The sequence below is a fragment of the Gobius niger genome, assembly GCF_951799975.1.
Source record: "Gobius niger genome assembly, chromosome: 8".
NCBI classification, from domain to species: Eukaryota; Metazoa; Chordata; class Actinopteri; order Gobiiformes; family Gobiidae; genus Gobius; species Gobius niger.
In genome coordinates, this window is record NC_136859.1 from 3,391,252 (window position 1) to 3,415,343 (window position 24,092).

General features: G+C 43.0%; 1 protein-coding gene across 1 annotated transcript; it reads right to left on the reverse strand.

The window, feature by feature from the left end:
- Positions 1 to 4,937: 4,937 nt before the first annotated feature.
- On the reverse strand, positions 4,938 to 23,180 carry paxip1 (PAX interacting (with transcription-activation domain) protein 1; the record flags this gene model as incomplete). The annotated part of the gene is made up of 23 exons (XM_079561611.1): positions 22,999 to 23,180; positions 21,025 to 21,159; positions 20,059 to 20,102; positions 19,904 to 19,967; positions 19,704 to 19,814; positions 19,504 to 19,579; positions 17,791 to 18,288; positions 17,544 to 17,662; positions 16,058 to 16,387; positions 13,815 to 14,241; positions 12,963 to 13,057; positions 11,064 to 11,159; positions 10,850 to 10,987; positions 8,977 to 9,098; positions 8,676 to 8,860; positions 8,472 to 8,515; positions 8,338 to 8,396; positions 7,190 to 7,292; positions 6,946 to 7,114; positions 6,737 to 6,837; positions 5,461 to 5,595; positions 5,129 to 5,204; positions 4,938 to 5,044 (listed from the first exon to the last, which is right to left on the reverse strand). Exons 1-23 carry the CDS (start codon positions 23,077 to 23,079, stop codon positions 4,938 to 4,940), a joined length of 3,315 nt encoding a protein of 1,104 aa, XP_079417737.1. The 5' UTR covers positions 23,080 to 23,180.
- Positions 23,181 to 24,092: the final 912 nt, after the last annotated feature.

Here is a 24,092-nt window from a genome sequence, read left to right on the forward strand (position 1 = left end):
CTTGAGTTAATGGAACAGCGCGTGATATTTTTGAGTGCCTCCATCCATAAGTCCACTGTTATACCTAAACCAAGGTCTTCAGACCAGGCCAAGACATTTGCAGAGCGTTTTATCAGTTGTTTACAGGTTAGATTAGATCAAAGAAAGTTTGGTTATTTGGTTACCGGTATAATTTGGAATATTTAGTTGTCAGTGCAGCCCAGTCCTCTCTTTCTCGTCTGGCCTCCTCTAGAGATGATTGAAAAATATATATTTTTTTGTCAATTACTTTTTCCTTTTCTAGCTTCTGAAGGTAATATAATTTTCTTCTTGTAGCTGCTGGTCGGGTCCCTTCTCAGTTGCTCATAAACCCTGTTACAAATTATTATGCAAATTGTCATGAAGGTCAAAAAATTAGTATAAAACTGATGGATGGTTTTGTGTCTCAGGCTCTTTGAGTCACTGACGTCAGTCTCAGAGACCTGGGACGAGGAGTTGTCAGTTAAGACCAGTTTAAGGTTTATGGCCACCGCTTTTCCACACTGAGATATGTTCTTATCTGAGCTTAGACGAGTTGATGTGCACTGTTCAGTCACGCAAATAGACCAAAGACGTTGTTAGCATTTGACCTCTCCCAGCATATTCCTATATCTCCAAACTGGGTAACGTTAGAAGCAACAACGCTGTTCACGTTTTCCCTATTTAAATAGGTGAGCCTTTACACCGGGGGTGTCGAAGTCCTTTGGATCGTGGGCCGAAGTTCAGGCCCCACGGCGGGTCGGGGGCCGCATATGTTGTAAAGGACTGTGGTCTCATAAATAACAGCTTAAACTTATTGTGCTTCATCAGCCTGTGTCCGGGGCAGACTGACCATTTACCACGTGGCTATAATATGCTGTTTATATCCTGATCTCTTATTATGTCAGTGTCCTTGTGATTGGTTAGAATAATAATACTGCATATCCTCAATACAATCCATAGTTGAAGTACACTTTAAAAACAATATAAATATATTGAGTTGGTTAAAAAGTTATTTTGTGTTTCACTAATGTTTCACTAATGAGTTTTAAGGAAATGTTATTTTGCTTAATACTGAGCTCTTGTTACCGTGTGACGTGTATATGTAAACACTGTTTCTCAAAAATTGCAATAAATCACTACATAAAGAAAGTCACAACAAATCACTCATTCTTTCTCCCCATTGCAGGGGTGCAACACCCTCTGCTGGACACGTGTGGAATTATTTCCTTTTTTAAGTTTAAGCTTTTGCTGAGCAAACTGGTTATTTCTTTAAAAATGCATAACTCCTTACAGGAATGGGCTAGACTAGAGACTTCCTTTTTTTTTAAAGGGATATTTCATTTCCTAGTTATCCAGAGTGTTGCTGGTAACTGGAGATATTTTTTTTTGTAATTCGTGCAGTTCTTATATTTGAAGAGTTTCGTGGCGCAAGGCTAGTGCATGTCTATGGTATCAGCTAGCCTGCATTAAAAACAGTGTGACCCGCTCCACAGAGCACCTGAGGCAAATCACTTATAACACCAGACTAACCATATAAATGTCTGTGTCCATAGAATCATGTGTGGAATATAACTGACCTGCATCACATGAATGATCGCATTTTGAGGGACTATTTTCTAGCAGATCACTCCGCTGCTGCGTAGCTTATACAACCACGAATATAAATATAAGGTATTTTAAATGCAAAATGGTTAAAATGATTCTATGGACACAGACATTTATATGGTTAGACTGGTGTTATAAGTGATTTGCCTCAGGTGCTCTGTGGAGCAGATCAGACTGTAATGCAGGCTAGCTGATACCATAGAAATGCACTAGCCTTGCGTTAGCTTTGCGTCACGAAACTCTTCAAACATAAGAACTGCATGAATTACAAAAAAAACAAATCTCCAGAAATCAGCAACACCCTGGATAACTAGGAAATGAGGCCCTATGTCAAAAACCCTGAAATATCCCTTTAACACCAGATTTGAAAGCTAAGACATGCAAAAATTACACTGGCCTGTGAGAAGCCGTTAGATTTGGGTAAAAACAAAGTTGACAACATGCTAGCCCAAACACCGATCTTCATCTCTTCCTTTGCACTCGGTTATTTTCCGCTTTATCCTTGAGTACATTTTAATCACCAGTCGACGTGTTTCCGAGCGCTGAACGTCTAATTGAAGCTGGATTTCAGATTAACGATGATAATTCCTGATGGAGTTGATTTAATTACGCGCTGCATGATGACGGGCGATGGGTGCGGGGCAGTTACGGGAGAAATTGGCTCAGACGGTTCGCCCCGGGGTGACAGCGGGAAGGGCGCCCGGCAATTAGACACAGCGCCGAGCAAGGTCGTGTGCTACATACAGGAACACGAAGGAAGACTCGGCTTTTAGAAACGGTTAAAAAAACAAAACAAACTAAAATAAAAGTCTGGATTTCTTCACAATCATGTACAATTTTATTTCAAAAATATTTACATTCTCTTTTAGCAACAGCAAAAAATGTTAAAATCTTTCATAATTTAAACATTCAATTTGACAAAAATAACACGCATTAATTAATTTACTCTCAAACGTAACAAAAGCCTAGAAAAAGCTCTATGCACAGGACAGTAGAAAGGTACAAAAGGGCGTGGCTGCAGGGCGGGCGTCGCTTCATCAGGTGAACTTAAATGTGTGACGGTCAAGGAAATGTACCTTTAGAGGAGACAAACTGCAGAAAAATCACTGTTACTCAGATTAGAGGAGGGCTGGGTACTGTTAAATTACACCAGTATGGTATTGGAAAAATGTTAGATTCTACTGCTATCGGAATAAGCAAGGTATCAAAAAACATATCTCTTGAGGCTAAGTTGGGTGCACGGACAGAATTAAAGGATGTGACTTGGTTGTTTCAGCTAAAATAAATGATACAAGTTTAAAATAGTCTTTTATAGAATAAATGAACATTATTGTTCTGTTTTATGATTCTGTATGATAAAGGGTACACGGACCCCTTGGGGCACTTGACTACTTAGCAAGGGGTACTTGGAATAATTTCAGATTTTAAAAAGAAAATGGGAGCGGTATTTTACAACTTAATACAAGTCAATCTCAATGAAACTTTTCAGTAAAAGGTTTGGACTTGAGAGTATTTTGCTTTATTTTGATAACACACTACATTTATAAATCATTGTTTAGTTAGTAACTTTGTACAAATGTTGGCAGGATCCTCGAGGTTGGGGGTACATTGAGTATAAATTACTGACTCAAGGGGTATGTGAGACAACCTCTTAAAAAGAGAGCTCTTTTTAGTTCCGTTTATCAAGGTTGATACCTGATCGTTGAAGAGCACCTGCGCCTACGTTTTGGACCCACTGATGCACTCACTTTTTTCTGTTTTTTGTATGACAGATATTTTCGTTTAGGTAAAGAAAAAAGTATTCAGGTTCTAGCATCATAAAACGTTGAAGTACTGGAAAAAACTTTATGCTACAACCCAGCCCTATGTATTGACCGTATTTAAAAAATAAAACAATAACGTGTGCTTGGTTTTCTCATGAATAATACCCCTAGCAGTGTTTGCAGTGGGTGATCAAAGAATGCATTTGGACGAGGACCTAGCTTATCCAAATCTCACATGTGGCTGCCTTTAGTCACATCTCCATGGAGACGAGCCGGAGACGTCCCGCTGCCTGTAAAGTTAAAGTCAGGTCTGAGGAGCCGGACACCCGACAGTCGCCTATGCCCAGGGCCGTCCCAGTTCTTTTGTCATTTTCCAGCAATAAAAATATCTGTAATGTCGTCTTTATTTCATTATTTTCATTGGCTGAAACATTACACGGTGTGGTTTAAAATGGACTTGGCGCCAGAATTGCAATATGGTTTCACTTTTCCTAATGTAATCCCCCACCTCGCAGATTATGCTCCGCTCTCTGGCCCAGTTTCATCATGGAGTTTGAGAATTTAACCGAGACCCACGTTTTCTGCCGGACCGGGATTCTCTTTTTGGCCCAAATCACACGTTATCTTAAATAACTGGGGCTTTAAAATATGCTTTTGAGGATCTTTATATTCATATTTCACATTCTACATTTTGAAAACTCAAGAGTGAGAGACTGGCAGGTGAGGCCCAGAGCTCCCTCTGCAGGCAGGACAGGGAATGACACATTATAAAAGCGTCTTATAACTGGGCAGCGTTTGGATGACGGGCTTTAAAGGAATAGGCCACCGTTTTTACATACTGAGATATGCTCTTACCTCACTTTAGCCGAGTTAATATATCCCCGTCTGGTCTTTGTCCGTGCGCTCTGCCAGGCAAACGGAGCACATACGCAGCCTCTCCCACATGTCACATAGCTCCAAAAAAGCTCACGATAGAAGCTACCAAGCTCTTCCACGTGTTCCCTATTTAAATAAAGTTACGTGAAGTGTTTTCATGCGAAGTATATTTACACAGAAATGTAGCATGTCGATTTTACAAGCAAATAAAAAGGGGGACTATATTGTGAGGCGTAATGATACGAGGAGCAAAACGTCCGCGCAGTAACTCCTAAAGGTTATTGACGGAAGTGAGCGGGGGAAGTCTTTAGGAGTTACTGCGCGGACGTTTTACTCCTCGTATCATTACGCCTCACAATATAGTCCCCCTTTTTATTTGCTTATAAAATCGACATGCTACATTTCTGTGTAAATATACTTCGCATGAAAACACTTCACGTAACTTTATTTAAATAGGGAACACGTGGAAGAGCTTGGTAGCTTCTATCGTGAGCTTTTTTGGAGCTATATGACATGTGGGAGAGGCTGCGTATGTGCTCCGTTTGCCTGGCAGAGCGCACGGACAAAGACCAGACGGGGATATATTAACTCGACTAAGGTTAGGTAAGAACATATCTCAGTATGTAAAAACGGTGGCCTATTCCTTTAAAAACGTAGAGGGAATACGGGAGCTTTAGAAGAAACAACCAAATACTACAGGTCTGTTTTATTACACGGAATAAATGTTTGTAAAGGATATGAGTCGTAGTCGATCTTCTGCGTGAGAACTCCGCTCAGGATGAACTCTGCGTTGTGCACGTCTGCAGAGAAACAAAGCAGTATATGTTTAGTTTTATGTTCAACAACAAAAACACCAGAGGAATGACTTGAGCCGAGTGCTTTACCGAGGTTTTTGAGGAAGTAGTCCCTCAGGAGGTGCAGGTCATTGTCACAGGAAACCAAGATGATTTCTGGGAGATTCTGCAGGTAAAAAAAATAAAACACAAATGGTTAAGTTGCAGATTCTTCTCACCGGGTTCATCTTAAATCGAGGAGAGACTCTGCTGAGGAGAGTGGATTTAAACAGTTCTAAATGATAATCTGTGAGAAATTAGAATTCAATTAAAGAGCACAGATCCCTGCGGGGGAAGGAAGCGCTTCAAAGTTAATGCGTTTCAGGCTTTAATTGAAAAAAGGAGATTGGTGTTAAATATAATGTGGTGGAGAGTTTCCTCACCTTGTTCTGCCGGTGCTCCAGGACCTTCTTAGACGACGGCAGCTTGGGCAGCAGCTTCCCCCCAGCGCTCTCCAGGATGGACTTCATGGTGCTGAGGCTGGGGCAGATCCCGGGCGTCAGGTAGAAGAACTTCCCCTGAAACGAGACGGATACGGGATCAAATATAACCCCGCTGATGCTGTGGGAAGATTTGGTTCATTTTAACAACAGGGTTCCTCCCAGCAGACGTTACAAAGTGAAGTGAAGCCGGAGTTGGAACGCAGACGCATGAGCTGTTTGACAGACTGGTAAGGTGTGTCTGCTCGTCTCAGTCTTTATGTGTGAACCACCAGACGTTCTATCATCACGGTAAATCCAGCCATGTAGTGTGGAACCCCTTTCTTTATAAAATGTGTGCTGACCTTAAGACAGTTCAATACCTGGAATTTCAAAGTCTAAAAGGCCCGGAGACCCTGACTGAGGGTCAATGGATGCCGCTAGAACTAAAACCCTTGTTCTAAAGGTTCATATTTGCATTTATTCAATAACACACAAGTTACAATTAACTAACTTGTGCTTGACTTTGGTAATAGATTACAAAAACAAGATTAACAATAGAAAAAACGTAATGTACTGGCGGTAAATATTAAGTCATATTATACGGCTCTTCACAACGCAAGTAGAAGCTCCATTGACTTCAATGGGATTTTCCAACGTTCTACCGGTCATTATTTTCTGATAAAGGACCTCTGCCAATGGCAACGGAGTTTGTGCTTTCATGTTACTCTGCACGTACGTAGTAGCGACACTATCTCTGTCCCCGTCTCTGTGAGAGAAGTCGGGGAATCGCTTGTGAAGTTAGCGTGAGTCTGACTTTCAACTTACCCAGAGATTCACCACCATTCCTCCAACTGCGCCTTCATCTAAGTAGCTAGGCTAGCTACTAGCCTTGCTGCTTCTAGCCTAGCCAAACGTTGTAGAGCAACGCGCAAACCTTTGGGAACTATTTGATGTGGAAGTCATTAAATAAACCTTTCAGTTTATGTTGTGTGTGTTCAGTTGGCAAATGGCCGTATAATAAGCGGGATAATATATAGAACGCTGGTCATTATCGGGAAAATAAGCACCTTCAGGGCGAAACAAGACCCCTCTGCTTTGCGTCGGGGTCCGGTTCGCCCCGTCGGTGCTTATTTTCCCGATAATGACCAGCGTTCTATATTATCCCTTACTTAAATGACACTGATTCTGTCGTTTATTGGATCGTACTGCAGAAAGTTGAAAAAGGCCTTGTGTTCACCTTGAAGAGCTGAGAGCTCTGTGCTCTCCGCAGAGACTCCTCCAGACTGAAGCTGAACAGGACCTCGGCCTCAGCGTCTCTCAGAGTGAAGCTCGGCTCGTCTGAAACACAACACTTTAATTAGACACAACAGGAAACTGATTCAGCGAGAAACAAACTGAACACATTTTCAGGAGCGAACGGTCCACCTGCAGCTCAGAGAAACTCACCCACAAACTTCTGGCTCCTCCAGCTCTCCTCCAGCCACTGAGGAGTCACGATGTGTTTGACCACAGACATGGCCGTCAGGAACTTCACCGTCCGCGACACTTTGGAGGCCAACAGGTGAGTGACCTTCTGACTGGAGTCGGCCACCTCCCCGCCCAGCGCCTGCACCCACTGACACACGGACAGAGAGGCTTTTCAGCAAAGACACCTCAATATTAGGAGAACGTGATGTATCATCTCACAGACCTTGGTGTACTGCAGGACCAGGTTGGGTTCGAGGCCCGTGAACATGACGAGAGGCGTGGACTCTGGAGGAAGCTTCTTACTGGGAGACTGCACCTCGTCCAACCTGAGCCACAACATAGTTTCCTATGACAAGGGCTTTCGAAACAAAGTCTACACGTCCAGGAGAAGCTACAGGAGAAGGTACAGGAGAAGGTACAGGAGAAGGTACAGGAGAAGCTACGGGAGAAGCTACGGGAGAAGCTACGGGAGAAGCTACGGGAGAAGCTACGGGAGAAGCTACAGGAGAAGCTACAGGAGAAGGTACAGGAGAAGGTACAGGAGAAGGTACAGGAGAAGGTACAGGAGAAGGTACAGGAAAAGCTACAGGAAAAGCTACAGGAAAAGCTACAGGAGAAGGTACAGGAGAAGGTACAGGAGAAGGTACAGGAGAAGGTACAGGAGAAGGTACAGGAGAAGGTACAGGAGAAGGTACAGGAGAAGCTACAGGAGACGCTACAGGAGACGCTACAGGAGACGCTACAGGAGACGCTACAGGAGACGGTACAGGAGACGGTACAGGAGAAGGTACAGGAGAAGGTACAGGAGAAGCTACAGGAGAAGGTACAGGAGAAGGTACAGGAGAAGCTACAGGAGAAGCTACAGGAGAAGCTACAGGAGAAGCTACAGGAGAAGGTACAGGGGAAGCTACAGGGGAAGCTACAGGGGAAGCTACAGGGGAAGCTACAGGGGAAGCTACAGGAGAAGCTACAGGAGAAGGTACAGGAGAAGGTACAGGAGAAGCTACAGGAGAAGCTACAGGAGAAGCTACAGGAGAAGCTACAGGAGAAGCTACAGGAGAAGCTACAGGAGAAGCTACAGGAGAAGCTACAGGAGAAGCTACAGGAGAAGCTACAGGAGAAGGTACAGGGGAAGCTACAGGGGAAGCTACAGGAGAAGGTACAGGGGAAGCTACAGGAGAAGGTACAGGAGAAGGTACAGGGGAAGCTACAGGGGAAGCTACAGGAGAAGCTACAGGAGAAGGTACAGGGGAAGCTACAGGGGAAGCTACAGGGGAAGCTACAGGAGAAGGTACAGGGGAAGCTACAGGAGAAGGTACAGGAGAAGGTACAGGGGAAGGTACAGGAGAAGCTACAGGAGAAGGTACAGACCTGGCCTTCTTGTTGGTCGGCTCATTGTTGTTCAGCTTTTGCTTCTGTAGCTGCAGATTCTACAAACACAAAGGTTAGTTTGATTTAAAGATCTCTCCATTCCTATAGCTTTAATGAGGAAAACTTAAACTCACGGCTAAGGCTTCAGGGGCGACTTTGATGGGAGCTCTCCAAGCCGCTGCAAACAGAAGAAAACATCTGTTCTTTTTGGACTTTCAGCATAAAAAGATCAAACCCATGATGAACCCCAGAACAAATGACACCTTGTATTTACAGTTGAAAACACAAAATATAGACGATGCCATTCTTGGGCCTGATCTAAGCCCGAGCGGCCGTACCCAGCAGGTTGAGGACGAGCTGTGGGTTGGGGGCGAGCGGCTCCGGGTGGTTGTAGATCTGGTATCGGCTGTGCTGGATCTGCCGCAGAGCCTCGAAGTTCCCCAGTAACACGTCACACAGCCACTGGGCGTTCACACACGGGATCTTCCACTCCTTCGCCTTCTCGTACTTGAGCCCGCTCGGCCTGAGGAGACAAACAGTTATTCATCAAACTAGTGCCCGTTTCTTGTGAATGTGGCAGTCTTTAAAAGGGGAGGTTTAGTACGAACACCCCAAAGCTGTAAATGAGAAGCGTCTTACTCTTTGCAGATGAGCACGGTGTTGCTGCGGCACAAATATCCCGTGTATCGGGCTCCGGCCAAATACGCCATGAGCTTCAGGTCGTCTCGGTCCGAGTCCACGAAGCCGGTCACGGAGATGATCTGAGGGAGGACAGAGCGAACGTGTAGGTTTGGGTTCATACTTTGATACTTAGGCGGCAAAAACAAATATCAGTAAAAGGAAAAAGAGGCCCCATCACACACAATGGAGAGAGTTTAAAATGAAGTCAAGAGTCGTGAGGTGAACACTGGGCAAATACAGCTTTTTGATGGAGTTTATGAAATTAATCTGAAAAGGCAAGACGACCTATGAAGTCAAGCTACAGCTAATACAGGGGTGGGAACCTCTGGGTCCCTCGCGATTCGATACATGGCGATTAGGGCTGCAACTAACGATTATTTTGGTAATCAATTAATCTACCGATTATTTTTACGATTAATCGCTTGGCTGCGAATGGTGTATGAAAATTGTATTTTTTCATTTAAATTTAATCACATAAAGCTAAAGTGGCATCTCTTGAGGACATGTTGATTGAGTAAACTTAAACTGTGTTGTAAAGCGTTTTTGTGGTGCCAGTTCTGCTTTATTAATTGGAGACACAGACATATCTATGAAATTTTCAATGTACAAAACTCTACAGACCCTAACTTGAAAAACAAAGTAGATTTCCATCAAAAACAAAAAAAATGTTCATGTAATTTTTGCTCTTTTTAAGTCTGTGTTCACTAGAAAACGATTAATCGATTACTAAAATAGTTGACAACTATTTCAATAATCGATTAGTTGTCGATTAATCGATTAGCTGTTTCAGCCCTAATGGCGATACTGTGATAAATGATGTATTGCAGAAAAATAACCTACAATACAAGTTTTTCATGAAACATGCATTTTTTATCCTTTTTCTTAAATATACAAGTGATTAAACGATTCCTGACTTACTCACTGAAAATGGATTGATCTGTCAGCAACATCTTCATGTACATTTAAATAAACAAGAAACCAAGTCCTGTTTCAAAAGGAATAAATCACCCACAAATTAATTTAATAACACTTATTTATAATGATAAAATAAACGTATTTAAGGAATATATTAGTGTGACAGTGTTTGGTCCAAGTGCTTAAAATCGTAGTGCTGCCCTCTACTGCTCTGACTAAATTCTTTAATTCATTTAATCATCATTGGCCTCTATTAACTTAAACTGTGGAGCACTGCTACCTCATTAATATGCATGATCCTGGTCATTGATCTGCATGATGTCATCAAAAGTATCGTTATCAGAATAAGAAGCATTGGCATCGTATCATCCCACAAAATCTAGCGATGCATCACAAAATCGAAATATTGTCCCACCGCTAGGCTAATGTTATGCTAACAGCAGTTAAATGCCATCATCGGCAAAATCACCTCTTACTATCGCGGTTTCCACGTAGAACGCTTGAATCCAGCATTATTTGGCCACGGAACTCAGCTTTGTGCTGTTTTTACTATTTACATATTTCTTACGATTTGTGTTTAATAAAATGGTTGAAATGGTTTCACTCTCATCACTATATTGCACAGCCATATCGCAAGATACTTCAATATCGCTGAGCCCGGATTTGTGCTTTGGTGAGGGCAACTCGCTTTGTGATCGGCAAGTTTAGCCACAGGAATGGAGCTACAGAGGTTATACACTCATTTGTAAACTGGATAAATTCCCTCTTCTTCTCATCCATTTAAACCAGGTGACTCTAGAATTACGTTTTTCACTTATTATTGTGCAGTGGTTACATTACTGGCTGTTGTTTCTTAGGTTTTGTTAGTAAGCGTGGCCCTCAGGTTTGTATATTCTGTAAAGCGTGTGTCCCGTACGTGCTGTGAGCAGGGCTTGGCCCCCGGGGGGAAGGCGAAGGGCAGGTGCAGCGTCCGACTGGGAGGAACCATCTTCTTCTTCTTCAGGATGGTGTTGAGCCAGTGAGCCGTGACGCACCTCTTCCCCTCCCGCAGAGCCTGAAGCGTGAAGGTTTCAAACATCAGACACCGGCAGGACTCACGGCCTCCTCTCGTTTCACTGGCGGACTCTTACCTGCACATACATGTTACTGACTTGGCTCTCGCACAGCAGGTGAGTGCAGCGGCTCGTGAGCGTGGTGTCAGCGATGCCTCCACACGCCTGGATCACCTGCCAACACGGGAAATGTCCGTCAGTTACACAACAGTTTTGGCTCTGATGTAAAACGTTCAAGGCCGTCTTTCATCCGGAAAGATGGAAAATTAAGCCACGATTAAAGAGAATCTGCAGATGAATAGGGGGGAAAAAATAACAATGTAGAGATCTAAAGAAATTTGCTAATGACTTAAATATGGGACAGAAATGTATTGCAAGTTGTGTCATTTTATGTTTAACCTCTTGACTCCCGCCTGAACCGAGAGGATCTTTTTCCTCACGTCAGATTTTTTTTCCATCATTTTTTTGTTGGGTATTCAACTCATTTTTGTAACTTTGTCATTTTTTGGGTCATTTTTTTCATCAATTTTTGTCACATTTGTCATTTGTCACATTTTTTCATCAATTTTTCTCACATTTGTAATTTTTTGTCACATTTTTGTAATTTTTTCAGCAATTTTTTGGTCACATTTGTCATTTTTTTGTCATTTTTTGTCACATTTTTGTCCTTTTTTTTATCACTTTTTTGGTCAAATTTTTATCACATTTTTGTAAGTTTTTCGTAAATTTCTTGTGACATTTTTGTGTCATTTTTGCCACTTTTTCATCGTCAATTTTTCGTCACTTTTTTGTCACATTTCCATCATTGTTTTCGTCTCAGTTTTGTTGCTATTTTCGCAGCTTTTTTCCAGAAGCTTTTGGATTGGGGTAAAACCAAACTGGAGAAAATGTGCTCGGTTCAGGTGGGAGTTAAGGGGTTAATATCAAAATAGGGCATCTGCATAAAAATGGCCAAAATGTCTCATATTTTTGGCGACAAAATCTAAATCATGGATAGAGCCAGTTTTAAAACGTTGGTCTTATATTGTGACATTCAGTTCAAAGATCTTTTTGAATAAACAAGTGCATTTCTGTTGGGATTGAACAGTCAATAAAACAGGATTTTCCTTTATTTCTTAATTCCCTCTGAATAAAACTTCCCAAAGTTGAGTCCAATCCTGTAAATCAGGGGACTCCAACAGGCGGCCTGCGGGCCACATCCGGCCTGCAAGATGATTGAATCTGGCCCTTGTTGTAGAGCAGTGTTTCCCAACCAGGGGTACGGGGACTCCCTGGGGGTACTCGAGGACCTAGCAGGGGGTACATGGAACTATTTCAGATTGAAAAAGGGGGAAAATGTAACTTTTTTTTTTTTTGGAAAAGCTATATTTTCAGTAAAATGTAAACTTTTACGTTTATTTTGACGGCAACATTGTCCTTTTTCTTACAAATACCACTTTTAAGTAATTACTTTTTAAATAAACTGTAACACCCTTGAGGTAATGGGTGACTGGTTCCTTACTGAAAAGCGCTTTGAGCCTGAAATAGGTAGAAAAGAGCTGTACAAGTTGAGTTACTATTTAAACAGATATTTTAATACATGTCTCATTCCCCAGAGTCTATTTGGTTAAAACTGACTTCTCATCGCAACTTCTGTAAAAATGGCCCACGATCGGGCATTTTATCCCGCAAAAATCACAAAAAATGCTTGCAAAATCCTGGAGGGACTGATAAGAGATCGGGATATAAACAACACATTTTAGCCACGTGGTAAATGGCCAGTTTACTGCCTTCAGTGTAGCAGAAACTTGTGACACAGGCTTTTAAAGTGCAATACAAGTTTTAATAATGAGGCTATAGTCCGGCTCATTATTATTCATTTACTGAAAAGAAAAGTTTCCTCAATAGTAATAAACGTATTTCCCTGGAGCCTTTGGAGCCAGCAACACACCACACATGACATTCAGCTGTAACTTAACACAGACAGAAGCTTCTCACCCGCTTCCATGTGGCCAGGAGCTGCTTGTCGGCCATTTGTTCGGGATAATCGGCGATGGCGAATACGCAGCCCACGAGGAATCCGTCTGCAGGCACTGGGAGAGAAGAGAGAAGCTCGGAATTAAGTCGTCGTATTTTATGGGCTGGAAAGTCACAGGACAAACAAAGAGGAAACCTGAGACTTTGGGGATTCAAACCGAAACCTTTAACCTCTTAACTCCCGCCTGAACCGAGAGGATCTTTTTCCTCACGTTATCAGATTTTTTTTTCCATCATTTTTTTGTTGGGTATTTAACTCATTTTTGGAACTTTGTCATTTTTTTTTTTTTCGTCAATTTTTTGTAATTTTTTTTTGTCTATTTTTTTTCTTCACATTTTTGTTATTTTTTTGTCACATTTTGGTCATTTTGTGTGTCAATTTTTATCACATTTTTGTAATTTTTTTTGTAATTTTTTGTCACATGTCATTTTTTCCATCATTTTTTTAAATCAAATTTTAGTCATTTTTTTGTCACATTTGTCATTTTTTCCATCATTTTTTTTGTCATTTTTTGGTCCATTTATCACATTTTTGTCATTTTTCGTCAATTTTCCGTCACTTTTTTGTCAATGTTTTCTCAATTTTTTGTCAATTTCTTGTGACATTTTTGCCACTTTTTCATCAATTTTTCGTCACTTTTTTGTCAATGTTTTCTCACTTTTTTGTCACATTTCCATCATTGTTTTGTTGCTATTTTCACAGCTTTTTTCCAGAAGCTTTTGGACTGGGGTAAAGCCAAACTGGAGAAAATGTGCTCGGTTCAGGTGGGAGTTTTAACTAATACAAACATTGGTAAAACGTGCAGCACTGACCTTCTTGCCCCGGCTCGTGCCCGTAGAGCTGCGTGCTGAGCGGCGCCCCCTGCTGCTGCTGCTGTTGCTGCTGCTGTAGCACCTGCGTGTGGCTCTGGAGCGTCTGCAGATTGGGGTGTTGGCTCTGGAGGTGCTGCGGGTGCTGCGTCTGGTGGAGGAAGTGCGTCTGCTGCAGCTGGTGCGGGTGAGTCTGCTGCAGAGGGTGAGGCCGCGGCTGAGCGTGCGGCTGGTTCTGCTGCTGGTTCTGTTGTTGTTGTTGTTGTTGTTGCTGCTGTTGCTGTTGTTGCTGCTGCTGCTGTTGCTGCTGTTGCTGCTGTAGGAGGTGGAGTCTCTGCTGCTGGAGCGGGTGGAGCGGATGTTGAGGCCTCAGCTGAGCGTGTTGGAGGAAACGCTGCTGCTGCTGCTGCGACAGAGGGAGCTGCTGCGCCTGAAGGAAACATTTGTGAGATTTGTTAACGGTCAACCAAACAGAGGAATGAAGGAAAATGTTGAGATTCAAGTTTCAAGTTTAATGTTTTTGTATAGTCCAATATCACAACAGAAGTCGCCTCACAGGGCTGCACCAAACATTAAGGCAATAAAACAGAGCAATAAGATTCAGATTTGTGGCTGATAAAGAGTACACACAGGTTTGTGCAGATAAAGGCACAATGAGGACGGTTTCTGCCAGACAAAATACATCAGATTAAGGCTATATCCACACAAAGACAAAACGCTTATGTTTTCAGAAACTTTCTTTGTAAGCACGAAGCAGCTCAGTAAATGTGAGCGTCCACATGGGTCGACTCAGGACTGTGAAAAAGGCGCAATTCATCTTCCAGGCCTGTGTGAGGCTTTACTGTGTGTGGATTTACGATCTACAGAAGAGACGAGGAGGAGAGTTTATTCTTCAGACGCAGCGGGACTAAAGCAGAAAAACTTGTCATGGACCGGACTTTTACTGTCAGTCCAAAAACACAGACTGACTCGTGTTTTTCTACTTGTCACCTGTGGCTTGTGGAGCAAAGAGGAGCGGAGTAAAACCATCATAGATCCATGAGTAAAACTCATTATAAGGTCAGTAGATTATGGATAACAGACACCACTTTGGAGCTGTGATGTCATCGTTTTAGTAAAAGTTGCGGAGACGTCGTAACAACAGAGCCACATAAACTGCGTTTTGAGAACTTTCCGCTCTGGGACCTAGTTTGGAAAATGTTCGTTTACAGACCCCCAAAACGCCGGGCTCGTATGGACGATACACTGGATTGATAAAATATCTTTGCGTTTGGTCCTCAGCTTGACTTCGTGTGGACAGGGCCAAAGAGAACAGCTGCTACAAAGCTGTTGGTGCCTCTGGAGTCTCGCGAACATCAAGGTGTAGGACCCTCCAGAGGCTTGCAGTTGTGCATATAGGCTGCAAGCAGTGAAATATGCAGCCACAAACAGTAATGGAGCAGCAGTTTGGAGTGAGCGAGAGCCGTAAAGCGGAGGTTGCTCTTACTGGAGTGGAGAAAACGAATCAAGCTAACCGCGGGCTAAAAGCTCGATAGCCACAGCTGGAGGAACGGGTTTGCAAATGGGTGCTTGAGTAACGTGCTGCCGGGAGAGGCTGGTCAGGGGTTCAGTTACGCCTCCAGGCTCAGGTCGTTGCCAAGGCTGGTGCGACTTAAATGTTTTCTTCTTCATTATGCTTTGGCTGGTGCGAGTTATAGTCCGGAAAATACAGCCCGCTAATGCTATCGTATCCCGAATGGCAGCCACTTTAACCTCTTAACTCCCGCCTGAACAGAGAGGATCTTTTTCCTCACGTCATCAGATTTTTTTTCCATCTTTTTTTGTTGGGTATTCAACTCATTTTTGGAACTTTGTAATTTTTTTCGTCAATTTTTTTTTATCACATTTTTGTCACATTGTCATTTTTTGGTAATTTTTTTTGTCTCATTTTTGCAATTTTTTTGTCACATTTTTATCACATTTTTTTCATATTTTTTTGTCAATTTTTTTGTCAATTTCTTGTGACATTTTTGCCACTTTTTCATAAATATTTCATCACTTTTTTGTCAATGTTTTCTCACTTTTTGTCACATTTCCATCATCGTTTTCATCTCAGTTTTGTTGCTATTTTCACAGCTTTTTTCCAGAAGCTTTTGGATTGGGGTAAAGCCAAACTGGAGAAAATGTGCTCGGTTCAGGTGGGAGTTAAGGGGTTAATAGCGTTCCCTTGTATATATGGGCTTGTGAATGAATCCTCCTCCTCTTACCTGAGCCATCTGATGCGGGTGCTGCTGTGCCATGGGGTGCTGCTGCTGTTGGGACATGGGGTGAGGGAAGCCCTGGCCGCCCTGCACTGGAACTGGCCCCTGCATTTGCCCCTGCATCTGCCCCGGGACCTGGCCCTGCTGCTGCTGCTGCTGCTGCTGTTGGAGCTGCTGCTGCTGCTGCTGGTGGTGGAGCTGCATGATGTGGTGCTGGTTCTGGAGGTGCAGGGGGTGGTGCGGAGCGTGCGCCCCCTGTGGAGTGAACTGCTGCTGGGGCACAGGCGGGTGAGGCGCGGGCCGGTCTCCGGGCAAAGGCTGACCCGACAGTTTGGGCTGGAGAGACACATAGAAGGAGCAGAATGGAGGTTAGTACGGACTGAGGTTCAGAGGAGACGACATCGGCTAAAGCCATGGAGGCAGGAAAAATTATGACTGGGCTTTAATCCGTCGTTGGATAATGAGCCTCGTTACTGAAGTAAAATGATCAGGTTCAACATTTACAAATACTACTTTTTTACAAAATACACAAATACTGGTTCCTTTTCCATCTGAGAGCAACAGGCCACATCCAGCACCTCCAGGATTAGGGCTAGGGCTGCTCGATTATACAAAAAATAATAATCACGATTATTTTAGTAATAATTGAAATCACGATTATTCAAACGATTATTTGTTGCCTTAAAAAAAAATCTTTATTTTAATTATTCATTTTTATTATTATTTAAAAAACAACAACTATGGACTACATTTTCTTTGGACAATAAAAGCTTTTTTTTTTTAAACATGCTCACGTTTCTAAACTAATCCTAGGGATACCTGCCCCCTGCTGGCCAGCCCTCACACCTGTCCAACAGAGCCGCGCGGCCTGATGACATCATCACACAGCGCTAATGTTTTTAGCTCCTGAAGAAGAGTTTTAGATTCTTCTACTAAACAAAACCAGGGCCTGGGTCAAGGATGTCGAGGCTTCTAAACAGCTGTTCTCATTTCATCACAAGGTGAGCTCTTAACAGTGGCGTTATCTCAAGAGTTAGGCATAAAAAATATTAGTACGATATTATTTATAGTTCTTCCCGCTGCGCTGGTGTTTCAGCTGATCAGACGCGTCACACAAACCGCGCAGGATGGACGAGCGGGAGGGCATCCTTAATAATCGTTTGTTCTCGATTATGCTATTTTTGTGATTGTCTAGTGTAATAATCGAAATCGTAATCGAATTTCGATTAATTGCACAGCCCTTATTAGGGCTGTCCACTGTTAAAAGATGCCAGTAAGGGATCGGAGAAAAAGTGTAGGTACTGCCGGTATTGAATAAATAAGAGATCGAGTGCAGGAACCGCAAAACAAATCTATCTTTAGATCCAAGTTTTGATGCAGTTGGTCCAGGGAACAGCAGCAGGACTCATTATCTTTGTGAACAAACATGTCTTCTCCAGTGAACCTAAAAGCCCCCCCCTGTGTGACAGAAAGGTATAGCGTGTCCTCTTACGTGCAGCATGGTGCCCGGGCGCCCGCTCTGCTGCATGTCTGAGCTGTTGGTGATGTTCCTCAGGGTCCGAGCGGCCGGACTCCAGCCGGGCATCGCCTCTGGGCCTCCGGGGATCGCTCCTAAAACACGAGACACACTTTAGAGACAAACTTTAGAGACGCTTTTGTGGACCAGGGACAAATGATTCACTTCAGAGCATTTTCAACACAGGGAAACCCCTCCACCCCTGTGGTCCTTAATGTCTGACCTGGAGGTGGCGCCTGGTTCATGGGTGTAGCAGCGGGGCGCCCCTCGGGCACCGCCCCCGCCCCGGGAGCGTGCACCGGGACAGAGGTGCACAGGTTGATCATGCTGCTCGCCCCCGGCCCGCCTCCTCCTCCGGTTGCAGCGGCTGCAGAGGGCGGCTCTCTGGTTCCCGGGGGCCCCGCTCTCCTGCGTGCCGTGCCCAGGCCGGGGGTCACCTCCGCGGGCGTCCAGTTGAGGTTGGGCCCCTCCTTCTCGGTGGAGGAGTCGTCGTCGGAGTCGTCGAACATGCGCTCGTGCCGCCGCTCCGGTTTGCGGGGCGGCGGGGACACGGAGTTGAACTTCTTGGGGCCGGGACGTCTGCGCGGGCTGGACTCGGAGGAGCTGGAGCCTGGGGACCTCCTGGGGCTGGACGACTGGTCGGACTCATCCTCGCTCTGCAGCTCCGGCTCTGTGTAGGTGAGGCGCGGGTGATACAGCGCCTCATCCCGGTGGCATTTACCTGGAACATGGGAAACAGAAGAGAACAGCGGGTTCACTAAGGTTAGTTTCTCTACGTCATTTTGACGGACAGGGCCATTTCAGGAGAATAAAAGGAGCTAAACTAAACCTGATCTGAACAGAACCATAGAACACAAAACTTGCAACAGCACCGTGTTAAAACTTGTGCATAAAGGTTTTAAAGGAGGACGACTTATTCAGAGGATCCCCTGCTCCTCAATAACCAGAGCAATGAGCGCTTTAGAAAGAGACTTCTTTTGGACAATCTGCCTTCTCAGTAAGAGCAGCTCACGCCTGGAACTTGATCCCAACTGAACTGAGGAACCTGACCTCATTCCACACTTTTAGAAACTCTGTGAAGAAGTGGCTTTTGGACAATCAGACATGTGAACACAACATGGTCTTGAGTCACCAACCACTGACACATGTCTTGCTGTGTAGAAGATTGTGGTGTTTTGTGTATTGTCCCTTTCTGATCTTTTATCTGTGAACATTTACCTACTTTTTACATATTTCTTGCTATCATTCATCATTCACTGTCTTTTTATGTCTCTGTGATGGTGTTTTTGCTGCATGTTTGTGACTGTTTGTCCTGTCATGACATCAACCTGCCAAGGGACTACAGATGAAAATTAGCCTCCATGGCTAACTCCGGCACATTTACATGTTGAAGAAACACATGTAGATTAATGTGCACTGTCCCAATTCAAATAAAGATACAAAAAAAAAAGCCTCATGCTCAGAGACAGAGCAGTGCTGTGTCTGGACTTTCATAAAGCCTCGATTTTCAATGACTAAAAATATTACGACAAAGCTAAAAATATTCCGTAAATGACAAATAATTTTCGGTTAATGCAACTTATCAGGGCGGTGACGATAGATTCATATAAACGATGAGGGCAAAACAATACAAAAAGCAAACTTTTTCCATGCACACCCGATTGTAGCCATGGGCCAATTTCCATCCGTCGTCCCCATGTGTGCACTTTCAAACACAGACTCATTCATCCTGGCCTATTGTACATGTTTTTAGGGGTAAGTGAAACTGGAGGAAACCTACGCACACACACAGGGAGAACATGCGCTCCACAGAAAGGCCCGTCCGGCTGGGGATTGAACCTGGACTTTTTAGCTGTGAAGCAGGAGTGCTAACCACTGTGCTGCTCAGTATTAGAACATCTCACCAGAGTCTGACAGTAAATACTGGCGCTCGTACCTTTAACAGAGTCTGTGATCCAGTCCGGAGTCACGATCCTGATGCCGGGGTGTTTCAGAGCGCACTCATACTTCACCTGCACAAAAAGAGGAGAAACCTATTGAGGCGACTTTTACTTTGACTAAACCTACAAAACAATCGTCTCATACTAACAAAACAAATCCACATTTCCATTCAAATTAAACATGTATTTAACGTACCCCTTTAGGCTCCTTCACCACTAAGTGAGTGACTTTGCGGTTCAGGTTGAGCTGACAGCTGCCTCCGTAGAAAGTGACGTAGGCCCAAAGCGAGTGGAGATCCTCGGGAATCTAAGCACGGGACCAGGAGCGAAATGATAAGACGCTTTGTGATTTAGTTTCCAGAGTAAATTCAGTGTAAAAGAGCACGTCAAACCAACCCGAGGAAGACACGCCGTGACTCCAAAGAAGATCTGTCCCGACTCTGGGGAAAACCCGGTCACTCTGTGTTTTAGGTTAAGAAAAAATTAAAAAAACTCTGCAATAGATTAAAACAACAGTTCACCTAATCTATATAAAAAAGCTTAAAGGATACGGCAGAAGGTCTCCACATCGAACAGAGAGGATCACCCAGGACGGCTGCAAAACGAAACAACTGTTAGTCTTAAGAGTTTACAACACATATAAAACATATAATAATACATATATTAATTTATGAATCCAAAACAACAATGTGTATTTGTCATCTTTACATCGTCTTTAAGGAGGTGACAGCATCAAAAATCAGCAGTGAGTGTGAAAACGTGTCTGTATTTGAGAATTGAGCTGCATAAGAAGAAAAGCCCTGGAACACGACATCACGATTCACAATTAGAGCCTTACTTCATCATGATGCTCAAATTTAGTACGTTGTACATTTTGACTGTTGTTTTTATGAACGTCACTAAACGTATCTGCTGCGTTTGAGTCCACACGTCACTGTGAGTCGTGAAGTTCACCTGTCAATCACGGCTCATGTCTGTATCTATCGTTTTCGTCAAACACCTTTTTTTAACGACGATAATGCAACGATAAAGAGCTAAAAATAGTTATTTTGTGACAAAAACATGACGAGACGTTTATGAGTTTACGTTAATGAGACTAAACTTAGGACTGGGTACCATCAAACGATATGGTAAAATAGATAAAGTATTGAAAGAAGGTAACGAAAGAAAATCTGTTTAGATCAAACTTTTGATGCTGTTGCTCCAGGGACAGCATTAAAGGGAGTAACTTGGTTTTTCCAATAAAAAAATAATAATTATTTTTCACCAATTTTCCCTAAGAGACAAAAACAGCACTGGTCTGTATTTGAGCAAAGTGCTGCATTTAACAGATGAATCGCCACAGAGTCATCTCTACAAACTGATCACCTGCTTCTATTACTGGGCTACACTGACTCAGACAAGCATTAAACCAATAGCAATACTTTATAAAACATACAAGTATTTTCTAAGTATTATCAAGTATCCAGCTAAACAGTGTTTACAGTAAATGAACCTGCTTCAGCTCAGACTCTCACCTTGACCACAGGCAGGTCGAACACCTCCCTGGACTCGCTCACTTCAGGGTTGTCTCCGTCCTCCGCGATGATGTGAGTGGCCAGAGCATTGTACGAGACCTCCTTCCCTTTCCCCGCCTTCAACAGCTGCACCACCTGCGACAAGGACACAAACAGGTTCATACACGACAAAAAATAAGCCTTAAACGTGCTTCTGACAAAGGCATGGACAACCTAGACATTACAGTAAACAGCAGCTTTAACCTCTTAACTCCCGCCTGAACCGAGAGGATCTTTTTCCTCCCGTCATCAGATTTTTTACCATCATTTTTTTGTCGGGTATTCAACTCATTTTTGTAACTTTTGTTAAAAAAAATTGTAATTTTTTGTCAATTTTTTATCAAATTTTTGTAATTTTTTTTAATCACATTTTTGTAAATTTTTTTGTCTTATTTTTGACGTATTTTTTTAATTTATTTTTTGTCAAATTTTTGGTCCAATTTTTATAACATTTTTGGTCATTTTTTCATCAATTTTTCGTCAATTTCTTGTGACATTTTTGCCACTTTTTCATCAATTTTTCGTCACTTTTTTGTCAATGTTTTCTCACTTTTTTCTCACATTTCCATCATTGTTTTCGTCTCAGTTTTGTTGCTATTTTCACAGCTTTTTCCAGAAGCTTTTGGACTGGGGTAAAGCCAAACTGGAGAAAATGTGCTCGGTTCAGGTGGGAGTTAAGGGGTTAAACAAGAGCCTGGTCCTAGAAGACGTGAACAAATTAATTGGAATAAAATGTGTCTGTATTCTGCAAAAACAGAGTTGTGGAAAAAAAAGACTGTGTGCTGCTGTGCATCTTATTATAAAGACCTTTGATGAAGCAGCTGTTGTTTACATTACAGCGCTAGTTTAACTTCCTGAAAGTTGTGAGACGTGCCCATAAACTCGTCCTTGTGAAGAATTGGGAAGTTAGCAAAGCCTTGGGGAAGCAAGGAATCCGTTTGGATACAACAAACCATGAGAAATTCACACAATCCCCACGTTTGCAAAGAAAAGTAAATCAGATATAAGGTCTTTAAGCTTGCCTCTTTTATTTTGAAGCACTGTGAATAAGTTCCCATTTCTAAAATATCCATAAAAACATGCTAGTTGCTGCTTCTATCCTGGAACATGACAATAACAAACAACAAAGCAAGTATTATTGGACTCCACAAGTTACTTATATACGGAAGGCTTTTGCTCGCAGTGTTATTGATACGTTTGGATCGATTTGGACACACATTTGCGCAGGGACAACTTCTGTTTTCAGTCAAAACTTATCAGGCTGCTGCTGCTAAAGGACAAACAGGAGGCGCGCCAAGGAGCACAATTTGGCAGGAAGCGAGGACGTGTGCCACAGGTCTCTGCCCCCCACCCCCCCAGCGGGTAAATACAGGCTTTACCCAGATGTACACAAACTGCATCGATCTGAAACGGACACAACCTGGTCACAGCGCGTAAAACTTCAGCACAACAGCCTCGGACAGTGTTAGAATCAGGAATACTAATACGTGCGCAACAAGGTACGCAGACTTTGGCATTACGGTGTGGCACTTGGGAGCAATGTCAGACTTTACTTTGCTGTTCTGCACCTCCAAAAACACGAGAATCGCAAATTAATAAGCCTTTCGTGTGCTTTAAATCGCCCAAATAACAGTCAGGTGTGTCAGAAGCCCGAGCTAGCATGCTATGGGGGAATGGTAATAACTCAAAACTATGATTGCGACCATCTTAAGCTAAAGGTGTTTAATTGAAGAGTTTAAAAACCTTACACACGCTGTAATCTTGCGCTGTATCATTCATTCCAACACGTAGGTTTGGGGTTTCCCACCAAAGTTAGCCCGCTAATCTCTCGGCTAGCTCGTTTAGCCTCTTTCCCGTTGAGTTCCAATGGGAGATGCTAATGCTACAAACTTAGCATCCGCCTGAGCTAACCTGCAAAAAAAAACATGCCCTCACCTCCTGGTCGATGTCTCCCACCACGTAGAATTTGACGTCTTTGAAAAGCTCCTCGGACACTTTGTTCTCCTCCTCAGACATGATCGTCCATGTGCGGGCGCTGGACGGAGGGAAACGAGCTGCTAAAGTTGTAAAATGTGCAGAGGAGAGGAGCAGCTTTGGCGGAAAGTGCAGCGCCAAACTGCTGGACTCAAACACGGCGCGGGAAACGGGGGGGATGAGGCTGGGGACATGGGTTTTATTGATTGTTCGGCCAATTTTCTTTTAGTGACAACAGGTAAATAAGACTGTAATAACGCATAAGTAAAGATATCTGACTATTTATGGGGTTAAAGTTGGCATTAGGTTTAATATGAGGCATTTGGTTTGGCCTGTCCCCCCTCTGAATGGTATCGCCCAAAGACGCTCCAGACAGTGATTTGAGGACGTCACTTGTGTCAAACGCGCTGGCACTGGCACGGTATGAGTGAAAATACCGATATTCGATAACTACCTGGAGTATTGCAATATTTTACCAAAACACAGTCACGGCGCGTATTACATATTTTACACATTATATTCTTCATACAAGTGACGTAAAATCATAATTAACCCCTTAACTCCCACATGAACCGAGCACATTTTCTCCAGTTTGGCTTTACCCCAGTCCAAAAGCTTCTGGGAAAAAAGCTGTGAAAATAGCAACAAAACTGAGACGAAAACAATGATGGAAATGTGGAAAAAGGGAGAAAACATTGATAAAAAAGTGACGACAAATGTATGAAAAAGTGGCAAAAATGTCACAAGAAAATGACAAAAAATTGACGAAAAAAATGACAAGAATGTGACAAAAAATTTACAAAAATGTGACCAAAAAAAACGACAAATTGATGAAAACTTGACGAAAAAAATACAAAAAATTGACAAAAAAAATACAAAAATGTGACAAAAAAATGACAAAAAAAAAGTTACAAAAATGAGTTGAATGCCCAACAAAAAAATTATGGAAAAAAAATCTGATGACGTGAGGAAAGAGGTTAAAAAAGTCATGACAAAATCTGAGTAGGGGAAAGCTGCAGACCTGGAACTGAGACAGATCTACCGTGAAGCGAATC